At 35.4% G+C, this 21,216-nt stretch overlaps 2 protein-coding genes across 2 annotated transcripts; both read right to left on the bottom strand.

Moving 5' to 3' along the window:
- Positions 1-14,908: 14,908 nt before the first annotated feature.
- LOC145035145 (zinc finger BED domain-containing protein RICESLEEPER 1-like) lies at positions 14,909-15,744 on the bottom strand. The gene is made up of 3 exons (XM_078983737.1): positions 15,292-15,744; positions 15,031-15,073; positions 14,909-14,934 (listed from the first exon to the last, which is right to left on the bottom strand). Exons 1-3 carry the CDS (start codon positions 15,742-15,744, stop codon positions 14,909-14,911), a joined length of 522 nt encoding a protein of 173 aa, XP_078839863.1.
- Positions 15,745-17,183: 1,439 nt separating this feature from the next.
- LOC145035146 (zinc finger BED domain-containing protein RICESLEEPER 2-like) lies at positions 17,184-18,915 on the bottom strand. The gene is made up of 5 exons (XM_078983738.1): positions 18,182-18,915; positions 17,793-18,097; positions 17,629-17,719; positions 17,470-17,536; positions 17,184-17,378 (listed from the first exon to the last, which is right to left on the bottom strand). The coding sequence occupies exons 1-5, from the start codon at positions 18,913-18,915 to the stop codon at positions 17,184-17,186; spliced, it is 1,392 nt and encodes a 463-aa protein (XP_078839864.1).
- Between the last annotated feature and the right edge of the window lie 2,301 nt (positions 18,916-21,216).

Genomic DNA, 21,216 nt, shown 5'->3' on the forward strand with positions numbered 1-21,216 from the left:
CCTAGGGTACATGCATATGCCTTCGACAGTCGCATATTCCCCCTACACGTATCCCACCCTAATTCACCTTTTATCAGTCTCTGCCCCACCATGATCTTTTTTCTTGCTCCCTTCAAATGTAATTGGTTTGGTGGTATATATTTATATTGTAAAATCCTATACTCCATGCAACCATACCAAAAATCACACTACTCTGTTGGAACATGCTTTGCACAGATCAAACACGCACCAATACTCACAATAAGAGTAACAACGTAGGATCCAAGGTGGGACAATTTTCTGTGTATCAGTCATTCATAGAAACTACAACTACTCGCTTATACTAATAATCATGCTAAGAAAAAGGAGAACTATTAGCTAAAACCACAAAGATAAGATCACTACTAAGTTCCGTTTATTGAAACTCCATCAAACCAGGTCTTTTATTAGACTAATTAAGTATTCATTATTAAATTGTGCATAAAGAAACTGGACCGACCCATTCGAACCGGTACCCGTAACCCAACCCAGCTTAACCCATTAAGATAACCCAACATTTACCACATAAATTTTGATGATTCATGACCCGTTTCTTCACCACAACATAGTCGGTTCTTCCTTTTGACATAGTTCTCATGTTTGCTGCACGCTCGTCCCAGAAGGGTGGGCGATAGGGACGACCGTCCAGAGTTCAAATTTTTTATGGAAATTGTTATATTTAGAAAATAATAAAAATAATTTTCTTTTAATTATTAAGTTATTATAAAAAACTTGATGATTTTAATTGCTCATTTTTTCTCTCGCCGTAGGCCTAAAATATATTTGGAACGGCCCTGATTTGCTGGCAATTCTTGCTAAACTTTTGAGTTCCAAAAAACGGTATGAATCTCGTTCTTGCTTCTTGCTGCTTACGTATTGTTGGAACATCCCCCTTGCTGACTGATCACTTCTTCTCCCACGTCTTTATTTTCCACCGGCCATTCTTGCTAAAATCTCATCCGGGTCTTGTTGCTGTCTCTTGCTTTGATTTCTGCTTTCTCTCCTTGCTCGCTTCTTTTCTTTCTTTCTCGATCAAAAGTGATCGCTTGCTATTTGCTTCTTCTTTATTAATGCCTGCTAACAGATAACAAACTTCTGCTGCTGCTGCTGCATCTTTCTTCTGATCAACAAACATGATCTCCCTTGTTGCTTGCTATCTTCCCATGCTATCATGACTATGATACCAAGTGTTGGAACATGCTTTGCACAGGATCAAACACACACCAATACTCACAGTAAGAGTAACAACATAGCATCCAAGGTGCAGTGGGACAATTTTCTATGTATTACTCATTCATAGAAACAGAAAATATACACGTACAACTACAACACTCCACTTATACTAATGATCATGCTAAGACAAAGGAAAGGTTAGCCATTTTCCCTGGGGGGTTTGTATGTGTTCTGTTAGCATGCCTAGCCCCTTCCTAGGAGTGCCTTTTATAGAAGTTGTGTTGATAAAAAAAAAAAAAAAAAGGATTGCCTTGTGGCCCAAGTCGATCAAACATTGTTCACGTATAGTAGCATGTTGTTTACTTTTATGTTGATCATTGAAAATTCATTCATATATGCCATCGAACAATGGAAAAAAAAAAAAAAAAAGGAAAGAAGACATGCAGCTGGAAGAAAACCTCACACCTTCACCGATCGATGAAGGGGAAGCATCGACCTAGAAATCAATCGCCAACCATCGGTCTGATCATCATAGACTAACTAATTGTTAAATAAAAATTTAAGAATGTTACATGACCCTATTACAAACAACAAAGTAAAAGAAACATAAAAAAGATAACCACAATCAATCAAGATAACGTAGTTGTAATCACTGTAGTTATCACTTGATATTACACTCCAATAATAGGGTTGACTTTCCAAATATCATAGGATTTGGAGTTTTATGCTGTTAAAAAGTTAAAACATAAAAATATAAAATTTAATTTAAAATTATATCAAAACAAGTCTTTTAGAATATAGTTTAGATTGCAGTAGGACTAGATAATTAGGGTTTGAGTTTTTTTTTTTCAACACAAATAACACTAAAAATAAAACGAAAAAAACTACTAAATAATTCGCATATGGACAAACAAGTAGGTATATAATCATGCAATTGTTTCACCCATAAATCTATTTTTATACGAATATAATAATATGCTCAATTATGGTAAGGTGGCCAAAGTATGTGTCCTACCTAAAATGGAATAATCCCTTTACAATAACCATACTTTAGCTAAAATTTCCAATTTTAATATGATGCAGCACTAATTATTGACCCTTTATGGAAAAGTAAAATAATAAAAGAACCTTGGACTTTGCGACATGAATTTATATTCATTGTATGTTATACTCATTTCATACCAATTTATTTGTAACATTGTTGCTCTTAATTTCTCTTTTTATAGATAACCTTAATATATTTTTGAGTATGAATTTAACATATCCTCTCTCCGTCCCAATATTATTGTCCACAGATAAAAAAGACACAGATTAAAAAAATCATTAAAAACCACTAAATTTATATAATAAATGACAGTTTTGTCCTTACTTTGCATTTAATGTTCCATTAAATGCTTAGTTGGTTAAGTAATAATGAGAGAGTATTTTGATAAAAATGTTATTTATTTTTAGAAATAAACTATTATTTTGGAACAAACCAAAAAGGAAAGATGAACTATAATTTTGGAACGGAAGGAGTATTAATTATTATAAACTGTAATAATTAGGCCATCTCCAATAGATTAAATTCACACGAAAGGTTGTATGAATTGTCATGTAGGAAATAAGATATACATATTCAATTTAATTCTTAAATAATTTATAAATTTTCATTACAATTCTATTGTACTGTTCAATGGTCACTAAACTCCATACTATCTCTCCTCTATATTATATTCACATTTAATCTATTAAACCTCATATAACTCTTATTGTGGATGACCTTATAACCAAGTATTTTTGAAGGTTTTTAAAAAAATAAAAGGCTTATTTAGGGGGTGTTTGGACAAATATATTTTGAACTTATTAGTTTATTGTTTATTAGTTTATTGTGGTGGGAATAAACAGTTTTTTAAAAAATGTTTGGATTAGCTTATTTAGTTTATTCCTATCACAATAAACAATAAGCAATAAACATTCTTCCCATTACTTATTAAAATCAGCTTATTTAATTTATTTCTACCATAATAAACTGATTTTTTAAGTTTCCTATCCAAACACTTCAACTCAACTTATTGTTGTGAGAATAAACAATAAATAATAAACAACCACTTTTTTCGCTATCCAAACACCCCATTAACTAACAAAGTAAAAAATAACTTCAAAAAGCCAATCAATTAGGGTAAAGACATGCCACAAACTAGTGAACACTAAAGCTATACACCGAGAAATTTGGGAGTGGGGGTATGTCGGCCATGTTTGGGGTGCTTCTTCCCTCTTGGTCAAAAACTTGATTATTTTTATTATTTGGCATTCAAGTGAAATTATTTAATAATTTTAAAACAAATTCAAGTTATATAATGTAATAAAAACTATCGGTCAGTGTATTCCGTTTATTCAATTTAAAAAAGATAAAAAAAACATTCATTTATGTTAAAGATAAAAACAAAACATGTCTTCACAAAAAATTCACAAAACCAACCATAAAAGCATCAATTCTATTATAAAAAGAAACAATGATTAGCATATTCACAATACAACAAACTAAATTAAAAGTCAGGCCGGAGGAGGGGTTAACCTCTTGCAGAATTTACTTGATAATTTTTTTTTCAAACATTAACATTCATAATTTTTTAAATCAGCCTATAATTCATTTCTAATTGTTTTGGATAAAAACACAAGTTAGCGGTCCCAATGAAGGTAGATAATAAAATATATGGGCTAAAATTAAGAATATGCTATTTTATAGGGATGAATAGAGAAAATCATTAATTCATGAGGGACCAAAAAAAGACAATACCAATTGATAAGGTGAATATCTAGTGTATTCAATGCTAAGCCGAGCATAATGGCCTCAAAAAAATCTCTTTACGGGCAAAGTTGAAGCAAAAGTGGAACTTGGACTAAATCTGTAATTTTAACTAAACAACAGAGACCAAAATTGTAATCTATTCTAAAACCAACCTTCAAAAGCTCAGAAAGTTTAGCAATTCTTCTCTTGCAGAAGCCAATTCCTTTTCCAAATGATTCTTATACAAGTACAAACGATAAACACAAATTCAAATATGTGACACAAATTAAAAAGGAATAGAAAACAGAACACTAAATTACCATAGCTTCTATTTCAGCATTAAAAGATAACTTTAAAAAAAAAAAAAAAAGTTAACAAATCAACTATAATCAGTGACCAAAAAATGTTATTAATCAAACTTTTATTAGATTAAACATCTAAAGAAAATAAAAAGTGAAAACCTTTTCCAGTAAATATTGTTTAAACCGATTTAGTTGTTGTAATGCATTGTCCCTTTCATTTGGTGTTTCTTTCATATCTTTTTCCAATTTTTACAGAGGCCTCCATTTGGTGTTTCTTTCATATATTTTTTCAGTTTTTATACTTTGTTGCAACACAGTCTATTTTCATCCCTAAAATTTCTCTAGCAATTTTGGTCGTTACTTGATATGTTTGTAACATTTTTGGTCTCTGTCTCAAGTAAAAAAACCATTTTGTTGTCCCCAAGTATACCTAATAGTTAATTTTTGCAAATTTGATCAAAAATATAGTTATTTTACATGGAATAGGGACTAAAAAAGTTACAAAAACTTCAGAAATAACCGACACTATAAAAATTTGGCACCATAATTGCAAAAATCTCCTATACTCGGAACCAGAAATATAATGCATTCTTTTATTTAATGTAAATTGACTGTGTTGTGATTGTTGACTTGTTGAGACTGACCACTTTAATTTCATAAAAGGAAAACTGTAAAAAAAACAACTACTTTGATCATTTTCCTATTTAAGGTAACTAACTTCATAGAAACAAAATTTTATTGTAAAAAACACTTATTTTATTATTATTATTAGAATTACTTTTTACTATCTTGTGGTTGTAAGCAATATTTTGACATACGCAAACGGTCTTTTTGGAAAGTAGCTAGTCAACTTGAAAGTAGCTACCAACCAAGTTGAAAAAAATAATAATAACAATTAAAAGTTGTTTACTTTAAATGACAAAGAAAAAAGTAAATTAAATTCTCAATACCAAGTAGAGCATTTTTTTTTCTTTTGCAATTATGTTCCTAATACTTTTTTTCTTTGCAATTTGGTTTTTATTTGAGCTATTTTGTCCTTGTTCGAAGTAAAATAAGTAATTTTGTTCCATAAATATAACTGATTTTTACAATTTTGGTAGCAAAAATAAAGTCATTTTTACTTGGAATAAAACAAAAGACGCCACTAAAACCTTAAACGATGATAAAAATTTCAAAGAGAAAGTTTTGAACCATAATTGAAAGAATTGAATCATGAATACTCAGGATCAAAAACTGTAATTTAATGTAATGAAATTAAAACTTTGTTACTTTAAATAAAGACAAAATTATAAAAATGGTCCATGTGGTTTATTAAAAGTCATAAAATCAATCCTTATTAATTTTTTTTTTTATGCAAATGGTCTTTGTGGTTTGCAAAACTTGCAAAGTTGGCCCTTTTTACTAACACCGTTAGTAAAACGCCGTTGGGGATTAAATCTGTAAGTGTATTTTCGTCTTTTCAAATATAAAAGGACTGAATTCGTGACATTTGAGAAACCATAGGGATCATTTTTGAAATTTATTTGAAAAAATAAATTAATTTGGTGAACGTAGGGGAAAGCTCAAGTTCACGACCTCCCCAAACTCTATTTGACCAAAACCTAAACCAGCTGTTTGGTTATAAAATCCTAAAACTAATTTATATAATAACAAAACGTTAATATTAAAATTATAAAAAACATTTTTTTACATAACTTTTTTTTTTAAATAAAACAAAAAGTATTTTAGTCGTATTATAAAAAAATTGTTTTTTACAAATAATTTTTATGTATTTATTTTACGTAAAATATTATTTTGTTTCATTAAAAGAAAAGTTTTCGTATAAAAAACATGTTTCCATATATTATATTTTTTTTATATCTTTGAAATAATAATCATTAACACTACTCATGACATAAACCGAAAAACGTATTTCATCTTTTTTTAAATACATATAACGAAAAACGATTTTCAGAAAACTGATTCCAATCGGTTTTTTGAAAATCGTTTTTCGGTTATATGTATTTAGAAAAACATAAAAAACCTATTCGGTTATATATCTTATTTAAATTATGATACATCTTTTTAAAATAACGATAATAAATAGTACTCTTGACATAAAAAAACCGTATAAATTGTTTAGATATAATCGTTATTAAGTTGTTTTTAATACATATAACCGAGAAACGGTTTTAGAACTAGCGACCTATACTTTTTAAATCACGAGTAGTGTTAATTATTATTATTTCAAAGATATAAAAAAAATATAATATATGAAAACATATTTTTTATACGAAAACTTCTTTTTTAAAGAAAAAAAATATATATTTTATGTAAAATAAATACATAAAAATACTTATAAATTATTTGTAAAAAACAATTTTTTTATAATACGACTAAAATACCTTTTGTTTTATTTAAAAAAAGTTATGTAAAAAAATATTTTTTATAATTTATCTATTATTTAAATATTAACGTTTTGTTATTATATAAATTAGTTTTAGGGTGTTATAACCAAGTGAGCAATCAGCTCAACTGGGGTTTTGATAAAATAAAGGGGGTACATTCAACAAATTAATTTATTTTTTCAAATAAATTTCAAAAATGGTTCATGTGGTTTCTCAAATGTCACGAATTCAATCATTCTATACTTGAAAAGATGAAAATGCCCTTACAGATTTAGTTCCTAACGGTGTTAGTATAAAGGGCCAACTTTGCAAGTTTCGCAAACCACAAGGACCATTTACATCAAAAAAATTAATAGGGACTGACTTTGTGACTTTTGGTAAACCACAGGGACCATTTTTATAATGTTGTCTTAAATAAAGGCATGATAGTTTACAAACCTGTAAAGGTGTAAATTTGAAAGGACTTTCGGGCCTAAACAATTGTTTTCATCAAGCCATCTTTACCATTTGTTTACATTATAACCATCATGTAAAACATTATCTGAAGCACATATCTTCGCATCGTACATAATTTACTATAAAAAGTTCATAATCTAACCTCACTTTAAATATTTGTCATAGTAAATAACAGTTATTTTGTTAAATTCCTATCTCTAGTATCATTAAACGAATGGGTATAAATGGTTTACAAGAGAAGAGGGCATAAAAAATTGAGCCATACGCCCGTACCTTAGCCAACTATCGAATACAAGAATACAAATACAACATAAATATCACTAACAACCCCTCATAGTGAGAATGGGAGGGGACTCCCGAACGTTCAAGCTAGACCGAAAATCAAGAAATAACGAGGAAGGTAGACTCTTCGTGAATATGTCAGCATATTGAGAGGAAGAGGCTACATGAAGCACACAAACATAACCTGTAGCGACCTTTTCTTGAGCAAAATAAAGATCAATTTCAATGCGCTTTGTCCGTTGATGTTGAACCGGATTGGCAGACATGTATACGGCGCTGACATTATCACAATAAACAATGGTGGCCTTGAGAGGAGAGTAGTGAAGCTCAAGCAAAAGGTTACGTATCCAACATGTCTCAACAACTGCATTAGCGACACCACGATATTCAGCTTCGGCACTCGAACGTGACATCGTGTTCTATCATTTAGAAGACCAAGACAGAAGATTGTGACCCAAGAAAACACAATAGCTAGACGTGGAATGCCTGGTGACTGGGCACCCTGCCTAGTGATCATCAGAGTAGGCAATGAGATCATGATTCGGAGATGAGAACATTTGAAAACCATGATCAATAGTACTCCTGATATAACGCAAAATTCGCTTAAGAGCGGTAAAATAAGGCTTGCGAGGATCATGCATATATAAACAAATATGTTGAACAACATAAGTAATGTCGATTCTGGTAAACGTGAGATACTGCAGAGCAGCAGCTAAACTGCAATATAAAGTATGATCTGCAACAGGAGGGACTGATCCATCAAATTTGGCAGACAGATCTGCCGGTGTGCTAGCCAGTTTACAATTAAGCATACAGGCACGATCAAGAATCTCGGTTACATACTTATGTTGAGACAAAAATAGACCTGTAGAAGATCGAGTAGCCGAAATACCGAGAAAGTAGTGAAGATTTCCAAGGTCTTTCATTTCAAACTCAACACTTAATAATGAGGTGATATGAGCCAACAGTGGAGTAGAAGTACCAGTGAGAATAATCTCATCCACATATAAAAGAAGATTGCCTTATGAGAGCCCTGGCTATAGATAAAAAGAGATGAATTTCATCTACTATGAACAAAACCAATACGTGAGATAAATAAGGCAAACCGATGAAACCATGCACGAGGAGCTTGCTTGAGACCATAAAGAGATCTCTGAAGTAAGAAAATATGAGTAGGCTTGGATGACTCACGAAAACCAGGGGGTTGTTGCATATATACTGTCTCGTGAAGATGCCCATGAAGAAAAGCATTATTGACATCCAGTTGTCGAATAGGCCATTGATGAGTAATGGAAATACTGAGAACGGTGCGAAAAGCGGTTGGCTTAACAACAAGACTAAACGTCTCATCACAGTCTATACCGGGTTTGTATCGAGAAAGAGTGCCATCTGCATTAAGCTTTGAAAGGACTTTATTAGGCAAAATATTAACCATTAGCAACCAGACGAGCTTTGTATCGAGAAAGAGTGCTATCTGCATTAAGCTTTTTCTTAAATATCTAAATACAATTAATTATATTAGCATGTAGTGGTCGCGACACAAGTACCAAGTTTTGTTTTTGATAAGAGCGCGCAGTATATTCTTCTGTCATTGCGTTGAGCCGATTAGGATCTTTAAATGCCTGAAAATAAGTTTTAGGGACAGGAGAAGAGGAATCAACAAAAAGGTTAAGTTTTCAATTTGGTTTGAAAATACTAGGTTTCGAACGAATAAGCATAGGATGTTGCGACTAACTGTGAGTGACATTAGGAGAAATAGTGGAAGAGTCAGGAGAGAAATTTGGAGGACTGTTGGTGAAGCTGTTGGGAATGACATGAGATGATGTGGTGGGGATCAATGAGGATGGATTCGAGTGATTAGGAGTAGATGGAGCCGGGGATGAGGTAGCAGACAAAATTTGTGAGGGAAAGATGGTCTCGAGAAGAGATCCACCGTTAGGAGGAGATGGAATAGATAAAGGGTTGGCCATCTCCATATTTTCCAGAAAACAATAGGATGGAGCAATATTTGGTGTCATTGATCTAAAAAGAATAACAAATTCATCAAAGACCACATGGAGAGAGATAATGACTTGATTTGTGTCAACATTGAGACAATGTACCCTTTATGATTTATGGGGTATCCTAGAAAAATGCAAGGTGTAGAACGAGGGGATAGTTTGTGAGGAGTGATAAGGTTAGGAAAGCAAAGGCATCCAAAAACACGCAAATGATCATAGGTAGGATGTCTCTTATAAAGTTTATGAAAGGGTGTGTCATTAGCTATGGTGGTAGATGGGAGAATGTTCAAGAGGTGAGTAGCAAGGTGAAGAGCTTCTACTCAATAAGTGGGTGGAATTCTTGCTTGAAAAAGAAGAGTGCGAACGATGTTATTAAGTATTCGGCCGCCACCCCTTTCACTTCCGTTTTCCGGCTGACTAGACCACCGACGATGCTTGCTGCGAATTGAGACCATCGACGCTCGGCGGAACCGAGGGCATTGGCTACTGCGGTCGCTTCCCAGTGGGGGTACAACCACCATATTTCCTTCACTGCAACAACCGTTAGCGAGGCTGAGGCTGCCGTCGAACAAGCCACCATCATCGTCGCTCCCTTGTTGCTTCTTCTTTTCGCCAACTGCTTCAACATCGCTCCCAGATGCTTGATTCACTCCACCACCGCTGTGGCCGCTAGGAATTGCTGCTGCCAACTGGAACCAGCCCCCTACCGTGTCCTTCTTCTCTTTCTCCATTTCCGTTCCGGTGTAGCGCCGTTGCTTCCCGTTTCTTGAGCTGTTGTCGTTGCCACCCACGTGAGGTGGGTGATGGGTTTATTTTTCCAAGCAGAAGTCGGGGTGCATGTGAACATGAGTTTATGTGTGTTGTTGTTTCAAGCTCATGGGTGTGTGTGCTCATCCGTATCTTACAAGCTGGTGGGTGTCTCGGGCTGCTGCTGCCGGAGAAAGGCAAGGAAAAACCACCATGGCCACCGGCCATGGTGGCTGCCGCCTGAAGAACTGCCATGGAGGGTGTGTATGTTTCTGTAGGGTGTTAATATTTTTTGTATGTGTGTTTATTAGTGGTTGTGTGTGTGTTAAGCGGATGGTGTTGTATAATGTAACAAGTGGAATAATGAAAGAAAAGTCTAAACCACCACCGTAGTGTGGTGGTTGATGCCTACTGCCGCCACCGGCCGCCATGTCGGGTGGCGGTGTGCTTTGATTGCGTTTTGTAACGACCCAATTTTCACAAAAAAAAATTTGTTTAAAAACATTACTTTAGAAAATATTAATGACTAAAACATCATCCGATCATCCATAATATAAACTGAACCATGTTCGAAAACCAAAACATACAACTACTCGGAATATCAGAGTATCAATCCCAGAAAAGCTCGTAAATGCGGAAACCGAAGAGGGTGTGTGTGTGACATGCTGCTATCGCGCCGGCTCCTTTCCCCTAGCTGAGGAGGTACCTGAAACCAAAACTGAAACCGTAAGCACAAAGCTTAGTGAGCTCCCCCATAATACCCCATACCATACAAGCATTTAACAAATAACATGCAATTAGGAGATATGGGCCCCGCCCACACTCGTGAAGATACGGGCCCCGCCCACACTTCGCTATCTGGGAGATACGGGCCTAGCCCACACTCCATTCTCGGAGAGATACGGGCCTCGCCCACACTCAACCGCCAACTCTTATCATACAAGTATCGCACAGACAACAAGTGTAAATAATGCTATCATACTGGCATATATCATAATCAGCTCAACTAATAGATACGAGCCCGACCCACACTATAATACTAACGTCTCATCTATACGGGCCGGCCTTGGTGCCTTAGACCCGTTACTACTGGAAGGAAACTCACCTCGAAATAGCTGCTGGTCTGTGTGGGAATTGATCACCTACTACTTCTGCTGCTGCTCCGGAACTCCCCGTCTGTAATTCCCACAATATACTTAATCATACACTGCTAACTGTCCTTTGGGTAAAAAGACCATTTTACCCCTGGTCTAGCCCTAAGTCAAATCGAAGTCAACTTTTAGTTGACCCAACTCGCCGAGTGGATCACCACTCGCCGAGTCCCTGTCCAGACTATTGTCCTGGGTCCCTGATTCTACTCGTCGAGTTGGGCTATGACTCGACGAGCTCACCTTCTAATCTGTCATTCAACTCCTTCATCCTACTCGCCGAGTTGTATGAACAACTCGTCGAGTTCATCTTCATCCGAAGAACACATATGCTAAGACTCGCCGAGTTGTATGAACAACTCGCCGAGTCTATTCTTGATTTATGAAGATTGCCTTGGACTCGCCGAGTCAAGGCATTGACTCGCCGAGTCCTAACATGGGTGAGTTCAGCTCCCAACTCACCGAGTCACCCCCTGTGGCTCACGGCTCAACTCGACACATCATGAAGGGACCAGTCCAGTGACTCGCGACCAGACTCGTCGAGTCACATATACGACTCGCCGAGTCGCAGCCATGCATCCATCAAATACGCCGATTTGCTCAATTCCAGTCCATGCCATTCACAGATCTGGGCTTCTAGGACACAAATCACACGTAAAGTTTCCAACTTTACGTGTAGATATTCACCAATATGGATTTTAAGGCTCAAAGTGCACCAAAAGAGGTAGATCTAGGGCTTTCATGCAATATGACCCCATAAAGGCATTAGATCCAAGTTCCAGGGACTAAATCATGCCTAGATCTAAAGGCTAACAACTTATTACAACCCACAAAGCACAAAAAAGCTTGGGGAAGAGCCCAAGAAGGACTCCTATGAAGCTAAAAGAGATTACAAGCTTGAAAATAGGGGGGAAACGAGCTATACCTCAAGGAAAACGTTGGGATGACACAAAGAAGCCTGGTCTCCTTCTCCTCTTCTTGATCTACTCTTCTTTCTCCTCAAAATCTTCAAGAACACTCCAAAAACACTTCAATCTCTCAAGGAAATAAGGGAAAAGCGAGGTTGGGAGTTCTGGGGGTGAATGGGGACGAGGTTGGGGCGGAATGAGGGTTTAAATAGGGTGCAAACCCTTGAAATTTAGGGTTTCATCCAGCAGCGGTGACTCGCCGAGTCCGGGATATGGACTCGCCGAGTCGCCAACTTAAACGTGTCCTGAGTCTTGTCCCTACTCGGCGAGTCGGACCTTATGACTCGCCGAGTCCAAGGCTAAAATAGGGAAATGCTCAAATAAAATTCACATACCGGAAACCAAGTGCTACACGTTTGGACCCTCGTTTAGGGAATGCTTAGCCAAAATGGGCCCAATGAAGCCCTAATGGGCCCAAGAAAAACCCATATTGACCTAATAAAACCCAAATGGGTCCAATAAGGCCCAAAGTGACCTAGAAGCCCAACCAATTAACTAATGGGCTAGTATGGTGTAGAAAACCCTAATTAGGGTTTGGAAAAACCTAATGGCGTAAAACCCTAATTTTGAGAATTAATCGGGATACACACGATATTATTTAATAACTTGAAATATTAGATAATAATCATTGGTAAATTAACCTAAGGCAATAATGGACTTAATGGATTAAGTCCTTAATGGATTATGTGAGAAACACTTAACCCTAATCATCATTTTATGAGAAACCCTAGTTTTACTTGGGTTTATTATTGGGCCTTCTCTTGGGCCTTGATGATTAGATTATTAATGGGCCATCCAAGATTAAGAAAATGGACTAGAATAATGAATGGGTTTTAGGATAAGGCCCATGTGAGAGACTTGGGCCCAATTTGGAAAATTAGGCCTTAGATGGGCCATAATTGGGCCTTTGTGATTATGTGATACTAGGCCTTAAGGAAAGACCATTTTGAGGTCTGGGCCCAATTTGGAAAAATTGGGCCACATGTTGGGCGTTGGACCATTACTTGACTATTGAGCCTTTAGTGTGTGAGTTGGACTTTGGGCTTGGAACCTAATTATTAATTGGGTGTTGTTTGATGTTGACAGTTCGGGAATCTGTCAACCAGCAGCTGGAGTTTTATCGGCGAGACTTCAGCAGTGTCCATGTGAGTTATCCTCACTATATTAACATGGTCAAAGGCACCAAGGCCGGCCCTTTATGGATTGTATTCGGATTATTGCATGTTATGCTTACTGATTTACATCCTGGTAGTTAGGATGGTGATATGCTATGCTTTAGTGACCCGGTTGGGTCGGTATCCTGGTTATGGATTGTTGCTACGCTCTGTGATCTATTAGATCAGTTTGATCCTTATATACATGCTAGTGTTATATGATATTTATGTGTAATGATTGTCCTAGTTATAGGATAATGCTATGTTAGTGACCGGTTAGGTCCGTATCCCCATTATTAGGATGTTGCAATGATTAGTGATTTGTTAGATGGGTTTGACTGTTATATGATATGTGCTAGCGTATGATATTTATGTGCACATGTTAGTTTGATTGGGGGTTGGGTTGAGGCGGTCTTGCTTCGTGCCTGCGAGGCGGTCCAGATGTGCCGAAGGCTCGGAGAACAGTCCATATAGACTGAAGGCCTGTGAGGCGGTCCAGTCAGGCTGACGACTCATTATGCATGTTGTTTTATGTTGGTTATATGATATGGTTAAGTTAGTATGGCGTTGGTATTTTAGGGAAACTCACTAAGCTTCGGGCTTACAGTTGTTGATTTTATTTTAGGTATTTCTGATGATCGCGGGAAAGCGAAGGCGTGATCGTGCACCTCCTCATATTTTCATGATTTATTCTGAGGATACTTTGATGTCTGAACTATTTTGGAAATAAACTGTAATAATTTAATGGTTTTAAAATGTATTAAAAAGTTTAAATTTGGCTTGAATTTTATGGGTGTTACACCAAGACTCAAATCCTTCAACTACTCTTCAACTTGTAATGGTGAGGCAATACTCTTCTTATGTTACTATTACAAGTACGCCCTTAGATTATTGAAAATAGGATGCTAGTTTTTTTTTACGTTGTAGTTCTTGCAAGTATGATGCCCATGGTCAATTTCGGAGTCAATTATAATGGTACATGGTTCTTTATAAAGAGGGGTAATACCACCAGCAACACTAGGACAATAGGGAAAAATAAAAGAATATTCTAGATCACATGTAGGGGTGCAAACGAGCTCGGCTCGTTTCGAGCCCCAAAAATAGAGCTCAAGATCGGCTCGTAAAGTAATACATCGGCTCGGGCTCGACTCGTTTTGTCTAACTGAGCTTAAACGAGCTTAAGCTTGGCCCGAGCTCGTTAAAAGCTCGTTTACAAAATGAATTCCATAATAATAAAAAAATAATAAAATAAAAAAAATAATAAACATGAATTTATTTAATTTTCAACTAGGTGCAGACTAGTAGACTACTTAAATTCCAACCAAGATGCATAAATAAAATCTTCAAATTACATAAGTTTTAAACTCCGACATACAAACCTAAAATGTAATTAAATCATCCAAAAGAAAGTCTTCCTATCATGGACGTTCAAATTACAAAAATACTATAAAAACGATTAAATTTGAACATAACATATTATCAAAACTCAAAAGCTAATCTTCCTTAAAGCAAATTCAATCCAGCAAAATCTGCATATTAAAACATTTTATGAGATGTGCAATATAATGTAATTAAAACAACAAGATTACAAGTAGATTAAATTGGCTTACACCTTTAAGTATTACTTGTCCCTGTAGGTAATAAAACCTCAATGATCATTTCCTCCTTCTGTAAAAAGAAACCACCAACATGATCAAATATTAATAAATTTAAATAATCAACTGTTAGTTCACGTGTTTTAAGTTTATCAAATGTACCTTTAATTTTTTCTTGATTCCATAACGATGTCAAATCTAATCTCCTCCACAAATCAACTTTTCAACAGTGTCTGGTGCCAATGAAGATCGGTATGGATCAATTACTCTACCCCCAGCACTAAATGTTACCTCAGATGCAATGGTAGAAATCGGGATCGCAAGCACATCCATAGCCATCTTTGATAAAACATGGTACTTCAATTTATGAACATTCCACCACTCCAAAGCCTTGAATGAATCCATTCCTTTTTGTCTCGGGTCCCTATAAACACCTTCTTCCAAATACATATCTAATTCTGACTTTTCTGGTCTCTCCAAATCTGTATTTTTTATAAACTCCCCAAAAGCCTCCCATCCGGACCCGAGTGATTTTTTTGACACTTCATTTCCTCCATATCCATTTGCAGGCGTTGCAGCTTCTCGGACTGATGCATCATGTATTTCCAAATACTCTTCATACATTTCATAAAGTGCTTTTTTCACTTCTTCAATGTTCTTTTCAACATTAGAGTATATGGTTGGGAAACTAAATTCTACTAACTTCATTTTGAATCTTGGATCTAACACTGAAGCTATAGCCATGACAAGATGGAACTGTGATATGTGTATTTTTATATATATTTTTATGCAATTTATCTTAATATTTTGGCCTTATTTATTCTATTTTAGAACTAAAAAGTACTCATAATACTTTGAATTATGTTTTGTAGCTATTCGTTGTCAATAAAGCACAAAAGAAAAGACTGAAGCGGAAACCAGACTTAGGAGCTAAAAGGAATGAAATATGCTGAAGAAGTGGATTACGCCCCACGTAAAGTTGCATTACGCCCAGCGTAGTGCTTAAAAGCGTCGTACGCCCCGCGTAATTAAAGAGTACGCGCCGCGTACTGGGTGCCTTCAGATAACTCCAAATCGCGTAGTAATCCTGTGTACGCCCCGCATAATCTTATGTACGCCCAACGTACTTAGGTCGGCTACAAAGACTATAAATGTCGATTTTCAGCTAACCAGGAAGGAGGATTCGACTTCTAACCTAATTTAGTCGACAATTAACTTCTGTTAAGCCGTTTTGAGGGTCTAGAAGGCGGCCGGAAGGCCGTTAAGCTAACGGGAACGGAAATCAGAAGGGTTGGAGAGCGGATACGTGTCGGTAATCCTATGGGCTGTTAACGTGACCATGTTTAGCATTCCATTGTGTTACTATCCTGTATTTAGTTTCTGACTTGGGTGTAAAAACCTTTTACTTTGTGTTTATGATTGAATGAAGCTTTGATTATTAGACTAATTGCTATATTAAATAGTTTGTTTGTGTTTAATTTATCTTGCCAAGCTTGTTAAAAGATCCTTATGTATTAATGATGATTATTTGCTGTTAATTGCCAAGTAAATTGAGTTGTATGAACATATGCTTGATTGCTTGTCTCTTATGATTTTGATGACCATCGAGATTATAAGTCTAGGAATAACGAATGTGAAACTAGGATTAACATGGGAATAAGTAAGTTAATGTGTGAGCCTTGTTTGATGACCATCAACAAGAGGTTAATTGAATGTTTAATTTGGTTAACTATATTTACAAGTCTTGCTTGATACGAACTGAACACTAGGAAGCATGTTAGTTTAACCAATTGATCACTGTTTGAATTGACTTGTTTGCTAAAGGATTAGTTATAGTGAACGCAAATCTAATCATTTTAGGAATCGGTGAACATGAATAAATGAATTTGTATATGCAATTGTCTATGTTTTTAAAGTGTAATTTGTCTAAACCGAAGTACCTGAAGAGATTTGCTTCCCTGTTAGTTTATCAAGAATGGTCAATTAATTATTAGTTTGAGATTTATTAAATTATTTCTTTTATTCTTTTTGTGTGACCTGTAACTTATAATTAAGTATATTAAATTAATCCACCGTTCCCTGTGATCGACACCCGACTTACCTAAGCTATACTGTAATCTGACTAGGTACACTGCCTATAAGTGCATAGTTAGTCTAATTTTGTTAGGTTATAAATATTAAAATTAATGGGTACTTTCGTGCACATCAAACTTCCCCCAATATTTGTCAAACTTCTCCTTCATCTTAGTCACCATAGTCTTAATAAAATCATTTTTTGATACAACACCTTTATCCAAAGTTTCTTTTACTCTAAACACCTCAATCAAATACATATTGGATGTTGGATAATCACTTCCAGAAATGACATTTGTGCATACCTAAAAATAAGTTGCTTTAGTTATAAAATATTTAAAATAATACTTAAATAAAGGTAATATGCACCTTGAAAACCTTCAAGATTTCACATACACTCTCCACATGCACCCACTCCTCATCATTAGGCAGGTGATGGAAATGTGGCTTGTACTCCGCAAATCTATGAAAATCACAAAAACTTAGTGATGTGCAGTATTTGAAAATCTGAAAATCACAACATTCAAAACTATTTTATTAAAATCTAATGTGTACCTTGGGAAAACATCTTTAAATTTTAATGCAGCCGACAACATATCATAGGTTGAATTCCATCGTGTTGGAACATTAAGCAATAACTTTCTATCTTGTATTTGTAGTTAATGTGCAATATTTGAAAATGTTTGAAGTCTCGCCAGAATTGTTAGTATATTTGATACCCTCACGAACTTCCCCGATAACAGAATCAATCATAGCAAGACCATCTTTCACAAGAAGATTCAAAATGTGTGCACAACATCTAACATGAAACAACGTCCTACCACACGTGAGTTTTCTCACTCTAGAAAAAATTTCTTTCAGTCTTCTCAACGCCTTATCATTGTATGCAACATTATCTACAGATATCGTGAATATCTTGTCCTTAATTTCCCAATGCTTCAAACATTTATAAATACTATCAGCAATATCAAGTCCGGTACGAGGAGGAGGAACATGTACAAAACTCAAGACACGTTTTTGTAATCTACAAAAACAAGTCCAGATACCAATATGAATATATTAAATAAAATGGACATGTCTTATTAAAAAATAGAAAAAGAAATCAGACCTCCAATTATGATCAATAAAGTGCCCTGTGATAACCATGTACTCAATCTTCTGATGAGATGACTTCCAACAATCAGTGGTCAAACTGATTTTTGAGGCCGCTTTTGTAAGAGCTTTCAGTGTTTTTTTCTCATGCTCATATATCTTAAAACAATCTGCTTTGGTTGAAGTCCTACTTGTTTTCTCAAATAATGGAGTAGCTATCTTCATCATATGCACAAATAAATCATCCTCCACAACAGAAAAAGGTTGCTCAGTACCCAACACCCAAGTAGCTATTGCTTCTCTCATTTTGTTACCATCATACTTTGCATCAGGCCTGATCAATGAAGGAAGCTTCTCATGTCCTGCATCTCCATCAGATTTAATAAGTGGAAAATTCAATAAATTCTGTTTTTCTTCGTAATCCTTATGTGGTTTGCATATAAGCAAATGCCTTTTTAAGTTTGATGTACTCCCGCTATCACCATAAGTTAACTTTGTTTTACAATGAATACACTGAGCTTTTTTGGTACCATTAGATAGAGTCACTACAGTGAAACCGTCCCATGCCTTTGATGTTTTTTTTCGTTTTCGTTTCATTACTATTTCCTCTTCTCCCGCGTGTATTTTTGCTTTTTCACTTGGAATATGATTTTGAGGAGTTGGTTGTTCATCAACATGTACATTTATGGGAGCAGATTGCTCCTTATTCTCAACCCCTTCCATTGGATCTGAACTCACATTACCATCCATATTATCTACAGCATGGTTTATGAAAAAACATTTGTTAAAATATGTACATTTAATAAGAATTCTCAATTGATCAGCATTAAACAATAAATTTTCCTGATAAGGATCTTTTAATTAATAAGCAATGAATAATATGAGTTATCTTCAGCAAAATAATAAATATGCAAACTTAAAACTAGAACTCATAATTCCAACAAGTAGAAAGATATGAACCCACAACACAATCTCATAAGAATCTAAACTTAACAATTAAAAGTAGTATTTCAATTAAATCAAGTTATTATATCCAGACTAACAATCAAAAAATAGAAAAATAGAGATTGACAACAATCCCATATATCCCAGAAGCTATCTTCAACTGAGCAGAAAAAAAAAACAGATGTTAACTATTTTATCAGTTTAAGAAAAGACAAAAAGAAGCACGAAGAAACATATATTGATCCAAACCACAAGACTGTAGATCAAGCATATGATATCTGTAATTCACTGTTTGTATATCCCAGGAGACTCAAGTAATCGTAACACATGATTGGAAATCAGTAATAAACTAATAATCACGGAACAGAATAACAAATGACTGTAACTTACATCAATATTCAGAACACGATGGAGGTAATCGGAGTTAGGGATGGCAGTAAAGATGAGTGTTTGGCGGTCGGACGGACTGATGGTGCTTAATGTCAGATGATGGTGCTCGATGAGGGAGAACGACACTCGATTGGAAGGCATACGTCGATGGGAGACGATGGGAGATCGTCGTCTGGTGGTATCGTGCCTTCGTGGTACGTGCTCACCGGCTCGCCGCCGATAACAAGCGCCTGATTGTTCGAATCACACCATAAGGGGGAAGTCGGGAAAGGACGTGAATAGTGCCGCTCCAGTTCTTTTTCTTTTGTTTTGAAACGAATGAAAGTCCCTCGTACCCTAATTCAATAATTTTCCTAATATCTATTTTAATATACAAAATATAAAAATAAAAAATATATTATATTTATATATAGGCTCGTTTAGGCTCGCAAGCCTAATCGATCTTTGTTACACATGCTCGAGCTCGAGCTTGTTTAATATTCAAGCTTAAAATTAGGCCCGGGCTCGATAAAAACCGATCTCGAGTCGAGCTTTTACCGAGTCGATCCCGAGTAGCTCGTGAGTAGCTTGGCTCGTTTGCACCCCCAATCACATGATATTCTTCAACTTGTGAAAGTATGATTAGGTAGCAATGTGTTACTATTCTAATGGTATAGAAAATGTACTTTAGTTTTCACCTAAAATAGCAATGTGAATTCATTTCCTTATCTATAATAGTAGTGTACCTTCATTTCTTAACCAATATAGCAATAAACTTAGTTTGTTTACTAATAACACCTGCACACTTAGAGTTCCTTACCATAATAACTATGTACATACGTTTACCAACATTTAGATAATGATGAACGAAATAACAAAAATTATCCTCCACGTGTTATGCTTATCACGAGTCTCAAAACTTACATAGTATGTATGTATATATATATATATATATATATATATATATATATATATATATATATATATATAAATATATATATATATATATATATATATATATATATATATAATTTTGTTTCTTTGTGAAACACATTATTTTTACTTAATAATTTTATCAAAATTTATGGTAAAAATTACTAATAAAGTATCTAGATGATGTAACAATTATATATCAAAATGTAATATCCGATTATTATCCATATCAGAATTTTATTGACTTTAACTCTTGATACATTACAAGATATCAAACTTAAAAGACCTTTTAGTCTAATGATCGTTACAAGAAATGTTGTCATTACCAACGACGCCTTTAGCGGCGACCCCTGACATTAACGTGAATGTCGCCGCTAACGCTAGGCGTCGCCTTTAATGGAAACCTAGTAGTGATTCGCATAAAAGGATCCATATCCGTCCGATTTGTTTTCAATCCAAAGGTTGTAAAGGAACGAAAAAACGCGCTGACTTTTCCGTCCAATGTGTCGTCGCTAATACCTACTTGTCGCCGCTATTAACTTCTTGTCGCCACTAAAGGTCTTTACAGATAACCCCCATCAGCTTCCTTTTCAGCTTCGTTCTTTCCTGTGTGTATCTGTGTATCACATCTCACTGTGAAATCTCCCAACCGATGACCAAGCTACAACCCGGCGACCAAGCTACAATCCGGCGACCTACATCCCAAGCTGCTCCTGCCATAAGACCGCCATACCGAACATCCATTACCGATGACCTAGAGATCGATTATCAGCGACCTATAGCTGTAATTCCAAAATTTTGACG

This window comes from Lactuca saligna, chromosome 3 (genome assembly GCF_052625555.1).
Source record: "Lactuca saligna cultivar CGN05327 chromosome 3, ASM5262555v1, whole genome shotgun sequence".
NCBI classification, from domain to species: domain Eukaryota; kingdom Viridiplantae; phylum Streptophyta; class Magnoliopsida; order Asterales; family Asteraceae; genus Lactuca; species Lactuca saligna.